This window comes from the organism of the source record quoted next, unplaced genomic scaffold, assembly GCF_019419815.1.
Source record: "Pyrus x bretschneideri cultivar Hongxiangsu unplaced genomic scaffold, Pyrus_bretschneideri_v1 Contig24, whole genome shotgun sequence".
NCBI lineage: Eukaryota > Viridiplantae > Streptophyta > Magnoliopsida > Rosales > Rosaceae > Pyrus > Pyrus x bretschneideri.
Window position 1 is genome coordinate 5,436,247 of NW_025999546.1, and position 9,616 is coordinate 5,445,862.

General features: G+C 36.6%; 1 protein-coding gene across 3 annotated transcripts; it reads left to right on the forward strand.

Moving 5' to 3' along the window:
* Positions 1 to 1,040: 1,040 nt before the first annotated feature.
* Positions 1,041 to 7,244, forward strand: LOC103945888 (actin-related protein 7). Of its 3 annotated transcripts, XM_048585959.1 has the most exons (9): positions 1,041 to 1,168; positions 1,264 to 1,364; positions 3,234 to 3,449; positions 3,872 to 4,013; positions 4,504 to 4,566; positions 4,681 to 4,748; positions 5,293 to 5,476; positions 5,854 to 5,921; positions 6,907 to 7,244. In XM_048585959.1, exons 2-9 carry the CDS (start codon positions 1,287 to 1,289, stop codon positions 7,057 to 7,059), a joined length of 972 nt encoding a protein of 323 aa, XP_048441916.1. In that variant the 5' UTR covers positions 1,041 to 1,168; positions 1,264 to 1,286; the 3' UTR covers positions 7,060 to 7,244. The 3 variants fall into 3 exon arrangements, with proteins under 3 accessions (XP_048441916.1, XP_048441914.1, XP_048441915.1); XM_048585957.1 differs by having other exon boundaries at positions 1,042 to 1,168; positions 4,504 to 4,748; XM_048585958.1 differs by lacking the exon at positions 1,041 to 1,168 and having other exon boundaries at positions 1,175 to 1,364; positions 4,504 to 4,748.
* Positions 7,245 to 9,616: the final 2,372 nt, after the last annotated feature.

Below are 9,616 nucleotides of genomic sequence, written 5' to 3' on the forward strand. Positions count from 1 at the left end.
ATATTATTAAATTTATATTTACAATATTTTATAATTAATTTAATCTATATATACTGATATTTTATTATTAAATTATCATTTTCCTTTCTAGAATCATCTTCTTCTCTCATTTTTCTGTCCACCCACTGCATCACTCCCCTCTTATCTTTCTCTACCATTTCATCTTCCTTTTTAGAATCATCTTCATCTCTCTCTTTTTTTTGTCCGCCCATTGCATCTGTCCCCTCTCTTCTTTCTCTACCATTTCATCTTCCTCTCACATTTTTTTGTCCACCCACTGCATCCCTCCCCTCTCCTCTTTCTTTACCATTTTAATTGTGCCACTGTCTCTTTCCCTTTTCCCTTTTTTGGGTTTTCTAGGTTCAATTTTTTGGGGTTTTTTGGGTTTAATTTTTATGGGTTTTTTGGTTGTGGGAAGCAGGGAAGAAGGAGAAGTAAGGGGCAAAGCGGAGCAGAGGTAGTAGTGGAAGAGGTCAAGGAGGATGGAGCCCGAAGTCATTGCCGTCGAAAATTGAGGTCTAGGAGGAAGGAGCCCAATCGAAGGCGCGACCAATGAGCTTGGTCTGAGCGGAGGTGAATCGGACGACGAAGCCTGTGAGTTCTCCGATTGAAGTTTGAATCGAGGTCTTTGTTCATGATTCAGGGTTGGGGACGATGAGAGAGGGAGAGAACGCGGGCAGAGAGGAGAGTAAAGGACGCAAGCAGAGAGGAGACTAAAGGACGCGAGCAGAAAACGATCAAAGGGATTAGCTAGTCCCATGGTTCGCGACGTCTCTCGCTAAGACCGTCTAGCACTGTCCTTAGTCGAGGCGAGTCCAGCTTACTCCCACTAAAGCTACTCCCGTGAAGTAACAAACATGGGACTGGACTAACTATTAATCTAGTCCAGTCCAATTCAGTGATGACCAGTGAAAGGAAGCATACACACCCTTAGTTTCTTAGCATCGGTGTGTAATATAAAGAACTTTTACTAACATGTGTCAATATCCAAATGTGCCGGTCCCACGTATACATCTTCTCGTCCATCAGATCCCACAAAAATAAATAATAGAAAAGGCAAAAAAAAAAAAAAAAAAAAAAAAGAGGGTTCCTACCGTTCCTACCACAATCTTGTGAAATTTGAAAAGTACAGACACCGCAGTTGCCCGCTCGCAGACAGAGAAAACGGGTAAAGTGGAGTACTAGTCTCTTAAACTTCAATACTGAGAGCTTCTTGACATTTCAAATGCTCAGCTAAATCCCCTTTGTTTCTTCAAATTCTAGGGTTAGGGTTTTAGAAGACCAGAATGGAGGCTGTTGTGGTCGATGCCGGCTCCAAGCTTCTGAAAGCGGGACCCGCCATTCCCGATCAAGCTCCTTCCATGGTAATTATCACATCATATGCTTCAATTTCTCGGTCTCACTTCCTATTTAAGAAAGCAAAGAGGCGAGCTTTAAGACCTTTTTTTTTTTTTTTTTTTTTATCCTTGCTGTAATTTTCTGTTCGGTTGCTTGGATTTTTTTTTTGCTTTTTTGGGAAAAATGGAAATTTCCAAATGTGAAAGCTTGGGATTGTTTGTTGGTTTAGACTTTCGTGGGGCCAGCTAGGATTTGTTTTGATTTGTTAAAGTCGGAAACTTTTAGTTGGAAAATTTACTAGCCATGGCTGGGGGGAAGAATCTGTTTGGTTTCTGGGAAAATTGTGAGAAAGAAAAGGAAAATTGTAGTTTTCTGTAGGTCCAATTAATATATTTCAGCAGAACAGTGACTTAAGTTATGAGAGTTCCTCCTTTTTTTTTTTTTTTTTTTTTTTTTTTTTTTTTTTTTTTTTCCCTGCACCCCTGTGGCATGGATATCCTCTTGTTGCTCATCAGTTGTTAGGAGTTCTCTCATTAATTTTGTTTTTGCTCTAGTAGGAAATGAAACTTTTATGGTTGTATTAGGGTGTGTTGAGTAGATGATTGTGTCACCCAAGTTGCGTACTGAAGACTATCGTCATGTATGTGCACGCTTTAGGTAAAATAACTCTTGCTGTTATTGGTCTGATGGGAATCTTAATATATCTCAACTGTCCAAACTATATATTCCAGAACCAAAGCTGGCATGGTAATCGTACATTGTCAAACTTCCAATTGATTCTTACTATTACTTTCATTTCCCTCCTTCCCAACAATCTCGTGTTATCACATGTATATCCCTCCTCCTATCCTACTTTTAACTCTAATGAAGTTGCACATAAATGATGCCTTTGCAGTTTGCACACCATTTTCCAGCCCAACAATGTTAAAAATATATCCCAGAAGCAAAGCTGAAAAAAGAGTTGACTCTTTCTGTCATAAATGATGACTTTGCACATCATTTTCGTTGTATTCTAGTATAATTTTGTTTTCATGGAAGTTGTATATGGCTCGTATAGACATTGATATTGACCTTTGTAAATACTTCTTACTTATTGTATGTGAAAAAGTATTAATATTCGGGAACTTTAACGAAAAGCTCCTAGTACTATTCACTTTAACGAAAAATCACATTTTTACACTAAAAAGTCAATCTTGGTACTATTCACTTTACCCTTTATTTTGTCCTTATCGTTAAAACTCACAGTTTTCAAGCCCTATTCATTAATTTTCCTTTAATATTTAGCTTCCAGCTGATGGTACTATTCACTTTACCCTTTATTTTGTCCTTATCGTTAAAACTCGAAGTTTTCAAGCCCTTTTCATTAGTTTTCCTTTAATATTCAGCTTCCAGCTGATTTTGTCTCTATTCAATTTCAAGGTAATTTGGGCTTGATATGCTCTCAACTTTTCAATTAATCTGTGGGTGTTGGGAAGTCTGAGGAAAAGAAAATCAATCAAATAGTGAATTTCAGGTCATGGTCTTTATGCGGCAAAAGAGAGAAAATTTTGCTTTCAAAACAATATAGGATGATGTTTTTCATAGTAAATTTTTGTTTTAATTTGAATATAAGGATCAGAAAAGCAAATTTTCTTTCTTCAGATACAAAGACCAACAATTTTTTTCGACTTTACTATGAAAATCATTTTTTTACTATGAAAATCATTTTTATATCTAAATTGCATATTTGGAAAGGAAGAAGTGACTCTCTTGTACTTAATTTAATGGTTGCATTGTACATAATGAAAATTTTATTCAACTAATCCAGAAGTAGCTGATGATATCGCTGTAATTTAATACTCATTTCTTTCTTTTTTTGTTTTTCTTTAACGTTTATCTTCTTTCATATGCTTCAGATAATTCCTAACCAAATGAAACGCGTGGTTGATGATGGATCAATGAATGATAGTTCATCACTTGAAGATATCGTTGTTGATCCAGTTGTGCGAGGCCTTATTACTGACTGGGATGCCATGGAGGACCTATTGCATCATGTTCTATATACTGGACTTGGATGGGAAATGGGCAACGAAGGGCAGATATTATTTACCGATCCACTTTGTACTCCCAAGGTTAGCTAATATGTCGTTATGCAATATTTGGCTGAAAATCATTACAGTGGTTATTTTCACGGTTTTTATTATTTTTATATAGTTTTATTTAACAAGTCAATGTATTATCTGTTATAAGTCTACGCTGGTTCCATTGAGCACACTGTCAAAGTTAAAATTTTCAGATCATGATATTATAAATGTTCCTGCGTATTCTTGTTTAAATACATTTAAATATAAATTTCTGTAGCCTCAAGTTTGCGTCTTGTGAATCAGTTTCTGACATTATTTCACTAGAGAGAAATATTGTAAGGAGTAAGGAAGCCTTGTTATCTCTCTAGAGAGAAAAATCCTAGAAATATAACTTGCTGGTTCTACATAACTCCTTATTGTTTTGGTGCAGCTAATATATATTTCTTTAACAAATTTTTTTTTTCTCCCAGGCTGTCAGAGAGCAGTTGGTGCAACTGATGTTTGAAACATTTAACATTTCGGGCTTCTATGCATCAGAGCAAGCAGTATTGTCACTTTATGCTGTAGGACGCATCTCGGGATGCACCGTTGATATTGGCCATGGAAAAATAGGTTTATATACCTTGCAGAAGGGAACCTTTATTAGTTAATGGAATCTTGTTTATTGAATACATAGAGTTCTTTAAACTATTCTTTCGTTTCTATACTGCAGGCCAAGTCATATGCAATATAAAATAATAAATTTATATATACAGAATTCAGTTTATCCTATCTAGCATACAATCAGTGATTTGAACCATGTACAGATCTTGTAATATTAAGACCAAAATATGTTATTGATAGTTGATAGCTATGCCAAGCTATAACCATCTACATAGTGTGCATTAGGTGACCATATGATGATAATGGTCATGAAAGATGCATTGGTAGCTGAACTTAAGCTTGCAAGTTTTACTTAACACACCTGACCTATTAATGGCATTGGACTCTCTGTGTAAGGTAGTGAGTCAACATGGGATATGATAATGTAAGCAAACTGATTTTTTTTTTTTTTTTTTTATTTATTTGTGCCTTTTCTGTATTTTTGGCCAATTTTTAACAGATATTGCACCAGTCGTTGAAGGTGCTGTTCAGCACATTGCCTCAAGGAGGTTTGAAATTGGAGGTACTGATTTGACGAAATTACTTGCTGAAGAGCTTGGGAAATCTAATCCTCTAGTTAATATCAAGATGTCTGATATTGAGAAAATAAAAGAGCAATATTCATGTTGTGCTGAAGATGAACTTGCTTATGAAAAGACCAAAAATTCATGCCAGATAGAGCAGCATACTCTTCCTGATGGACAGGTATGGTTAATTTTTTGAAATTATGATATGGATAGATGGAGAAGACACGGATAGCACATAACTTGTTTGTCATATTTCAGTTAGGAGGATATGTTGACTTCAGTATGTCATATATTCCCTGGAATTTGCTATTATTTATGCTGTAACTGGCTTGCACCTATCACAGTTATCTTGTTTTGTTTGATTTCAATCTATGATGTGTTAATTATACATGTTAACGAGTTTATTGAAAGTTATCCTCACTGAAATCTTCTCTAATCTTACATGTTGAATACTAAAAACAAGATCTAGTATACATTCAAACACTTCTATTCTTTAGATATATGTCCTTTAACTTGTATTTCTTTATCCCTTCTTTACATTTTCATTTTTATTCCTCAAAATGTGAATGCAAGATGACAGCAATCCCATCTCAAGGCATTTAGGTCACAGTTATTGTTTATTCCAAAGCATAGCCTTTTCTTTTCCGTAAATCTTCTTTCCCAAATTGTTGTGATGCTTTACATGTATAATGACTTTAATGTAATACTGGTCATTGGTTTAGGTTATTACGATTGGAAGAGAAAGATGTACTGTTGGTGAGGCTCTATTCCAACCATCCATATTGGGTTTAGAAGCTCATGGAATTGTTGAGCAGCTTGTTCGTTGTATTTCAACAGTATCGTCTGATAATCACCGGCAATTGCTAGAAAATACGGTACTGTGTGGTGGCACTGCTTCTATGACTGGTGAGTTTATTGTTGCCAATGCATGTGCCCTTCAGATACAGTAATTACTAATTGGTACAATATATTTTCTTCTTTGTTTTTCCTTTTCTTCTTTCGTTGAATACTCTTGTTAGACGACTTCTTTTGTATAAATGTCTGCGAGCCCTTTCTTTGGTTGGTTTCATTATCCTTGTCATCCATATCGTTTTAAGAAATGGATTCACCAAGTTATGGGAATCCTTGGGTTCAGAGTTCCTTATATATGACTCTTCTTTGGAAGTATATTACAGTACAAGGCAACAGATATAAGAGCATGGCGATTGTTTGTACTTGTTTCAAAAGAATAGGAACTTTTGGTTCTGTAATTGTATTGGCACTTTGATTGCTGTTTATTGCAGGTTTTGAAGAAAGGTTTCAGAAAGAAGCTGGTCTATGCTCATCTGCTGTTCGTCCTGCTTTAATTAAGGTAATTTATTTTACCATTCAAACTGCACTTAGGTTTTAGCTTCAGAGTTCAGGTGGGGTAGGTTTGAATTTCAATTCTTCCCAGGCAAAATATCTGACAGTGATTAGGGGAAATAGTCAACTTGCTTTTACACAATGTCATCTTCACGAGTCATTGCATCGTACCTATATGTTTACTGCAATCAGAACCCTGTATAGGAAGTGCAAATTCTTAATAATCTTTACGAAATAAGCTTTCCAACATAACATTTAAGGTCCACATACTCTAAACGTAATTATAGTCGGTCTCCTAACTGTTTCTGAGGCTGCATGTAGTTCAGAGTCCAGAGGTTGTGTTAGTTTCTGCTATGGCATTTCCCTATCTTATTTGCTACATCTGAACTAGTGATGTCTTATTGTATTGTTTCATCAATTTTTCATTATTCTCTCTCAGACAGTTGGGTGTCTGGCGTTTCCATTCTTTTTGCTTAGGAAATTCATAAATTTTTGTACGCATGCACTCGTGATTATATGTTTTCTTTCTGCTACCATGATATTTGATAGAATTTATGCTTCAGCCTTGAACTCCGATTTAAAATGATTAACATGTTCATTGAGTTGGAAGTGATTCTCGACATGAAGACTTTGACTGGATGCCAAAAAAGTCGTCTAATTTGATTATGTATGACATTAATTAATGGAAATGTTATTGGTCGATTTGTTACTAGTGTATCTCTACTGAAAAAAGTGCTATTACAACTTCCATTAGTAAAAAGGAATTGCATTGATCTGGTGTATAGCGTACTTAAATTTTGGATACGTTTGTTATTGCATGGTCTTGAGTTATTGGTCCTGTAAGCAATCACTGAATCACTTTCTATTACCCGGACTGAACATTATGTGAGCAAGATACTTTATGATCTACATAACATTTCCACAACACTTTCTTCTGTACTAACTGGACTTCTAACTTCTTCTGATCGTTTTTTGGTCCGGGTTCAATGCAGCCTCCGGAGTATATGCCAGAGAATTTATCAATGTATTCAGCGTGGGTGGGAGGTGCTATACTCGCCAAAGTTGTGTTCCCACAGAATCAACATGTAACAAAAGCAGACTACGATGAAACTGGACCTTCTGTTGTTCATCGGAAATGCTTCTGAGGATCTCTTGTTTCGAATGGGAAATTACTCCTTTCTTCGCATCAGTCATAATTATTTGCAATTCTCATAGTTCGAAAGCATGCTAGAAAGTATGAAATGGAACTCCAAAGGAAAAACAAATGTATGGAACTGACCAAAAGTCCATCGGATTGGATTGAATTTTAATGAAGGATCCATTAACACAACCAAGCATTTTGGTTTCCAAATTTAGAGATCTTGTTAAGGATATGTTTAGTGAGGGAAATTCTGTTTTATATTCAACTTCATCCTCTACCACATTTCTTCTTGATGCATTGATATAAACTCTCAAAGAATTGGATGATTCGCGACGTTGCACAAACCAGCACCGAACCAATGACAAGAGTATGTCTGGTGACTAGCAATGGTTGTGGGAATTTGCAGATTCCCAGTGGCCTTAGCAGTTAGTAAAGTGTGATTTTTGTGAAACTTGAAGGTAATAAAGTGAAAATTATCCAAAAATATTGTTGAAAAATATGATAAATGACCAAAACTATATACCATGTATGATATCTTACTAATAATTATGAGGGGTATTTCAGCGAAGGTGAAATATATTTGATAGAATAAAGTGTTTTAAATCTAAATTAACATCCTCGCAATTGGTGCCGTGCGAGGTGGTGCTAGTGGGAGAGGCATTGTCTATCTAGGGTTTCAGAGAAAGCCTACGAACATCATATGTCGTGCGAGTCAAGGATTCAGAGCATTTCCATCGTGAGTGGGATAGGCCGGCACACAGCCAAAAAAATGGCCCAGCACCTAGGGAAGTTTCTCCAGTCCATGAGATTGCTTGGCACCCAACCCAAACTGGTCTCCAGGCCAGCCCAAAATTGACAAACCTTGGGACCGGCCTACATGACGTCAGGTTGAAGCTGGCGATGCAGCTGAAGGTCAGGACGTAGGTCCAGAGGCGACGGGTTTGGAGCTGGAGAGCCCGGGCGCCAATGTCAACCGATTTGGGACGGGTCGGACCGCGAGGAAGCGGAGAGTGAAGGAGAGGTGGGGATTTGATGGAGGGTGGAGATTGGTGGGGGGGGGGGGGGGATGGGTTGGCGTGCTCTGGTCCGAGGAGCAATTGTGGGGAGAAACTCAGAAATTAAAAATCAGATTATTAATTTTTATTATTTTATAATAAAAATTAATAATATTTTAATAAAATTGACTAGGCTATTTAGTTTTAGGGGTGGAGATGCTTTGGCCTATCATTGAGGTCTATCATCACTATTCACTTGAGTGGATAAATGTGATGGGTGCTGGCACAAAGTCTTTAGGGGTGAAATTGCTCTCAAGAACAATGGGATTTTGGGGTTAGCACTTTTCTGTTCATTTAATTTCTTATCTGTATGTATCTTCACTTTCACAACTTTTTTAAGTTCGTTTGGAAGTGTCTTTAAAATTGGTGAAAATGTTTTTGAAACCAATTTTGAAAATACTTCCAAACATTGCAGAAAACATTTCAAGTGCTTTTGGAACTCAAAAACGATTTCTTTATAAGAGCTTTCAGTCATTTTAAAAGCATTTCCTAACGAGATTTCAGTTGCTTATTTTTTCAGTTTTTGAAATGATAGGAATTTTAATTTTCTGCATCATGTGTCGTATAAATAATCTTGTTAAATTATCAAGCTTCTTGATTATTATTTTTTTTGTTTTTCAGGCAACTTTAAGCCTGGGTGTGTGGACTAAATCAGAGAGGATCATATCATCATAGTCCAGTGTTCCCTTGGACACGAGACTCGTCCAATCTTTCTGTGTTCTTTCTCAAAACATTAGAAATAATCATGCTTCTTGAATCTTGAATTTGTTTGACGACGGTTTGGTTGCGTTCTCGGTGATTGGCAGCCCAAGCGTTCAACTCTCCGGCAATCACTTTGTAGCTACTGACAATCAGGGAGAGGTTGCAGCCATGGAAGATCAGATCAAAACATCTTTGTCATCTAGAGTGAACACCTTACACAATGGATTGACTTCCAAGCAACTATCTATGGTAAAACAAAATGGCAAAAGAGATTTTACAGGAATTGGGAAGATGTTTTATTTTACCACGGATAAGGCAAAATAAATGAACAATAGAACAATACAGCGTTATACAACAGGTCCCCTCACAGAGCCTGGAACACCGAAGCATCATTAACGTAGCTACGAAGGCACCCAAAAAACAGTAGGAAGAGTTAAGCTCTGCCTAACCTTGATTTATATTCCTTGGTGGACATGACAGCCCGTCTCTTGACAACCAAAACCAGACAGGGAGGAGGTTGCGAGGGCCAGCTGTTGAAGACACACCCGCTTGAAACCGGCCAGAAATTATTTTAAGTTTTTTATTTAAAATTAAACACAAACAGTCCTAACGAAAAACTAGCTGCAGAATGTATGATAAACGGTTATGATGCATTGATCTCTGGAATCCTTACAAAGAGGATACGAATAAGATCCTGATCAAGCAAAACAACCTTTTAATTTGTACTTTACAATTAAGTTAACCTAAATCATTGTGCACTAAGAAAAATGGTTTATTTCCTTTTGAGAAATAGGTAACAATCAC

What these genes read in the sequence shown, in the direction of transcription:
- LOC103945888 (XM_048585957.1), top strand. Translation starts at nt 1,287, where the DNA reads ATGGAGGCTGTTGTGGTCGATGCCGGCTCCAAGCTTCTGAAAGCGGGA. An exon ending in CCGATCAAGCTCCTTCCATG is followed by an intron (nt 1,365 to 3,233) that starts GTAATTATCACA and finishes CATATGCTTCAG; the next exon opens with ATAATTCCTAACCAAATGAA. An exon ending in TATTGGCCATGGAAAAATAG is followed by an intron (nt 4,014 to 4,503) that starts GTTTATATACCT and finishes AATTTTTAACAG; the next exon opens with ATATTGCACCAGTCGTTGAA.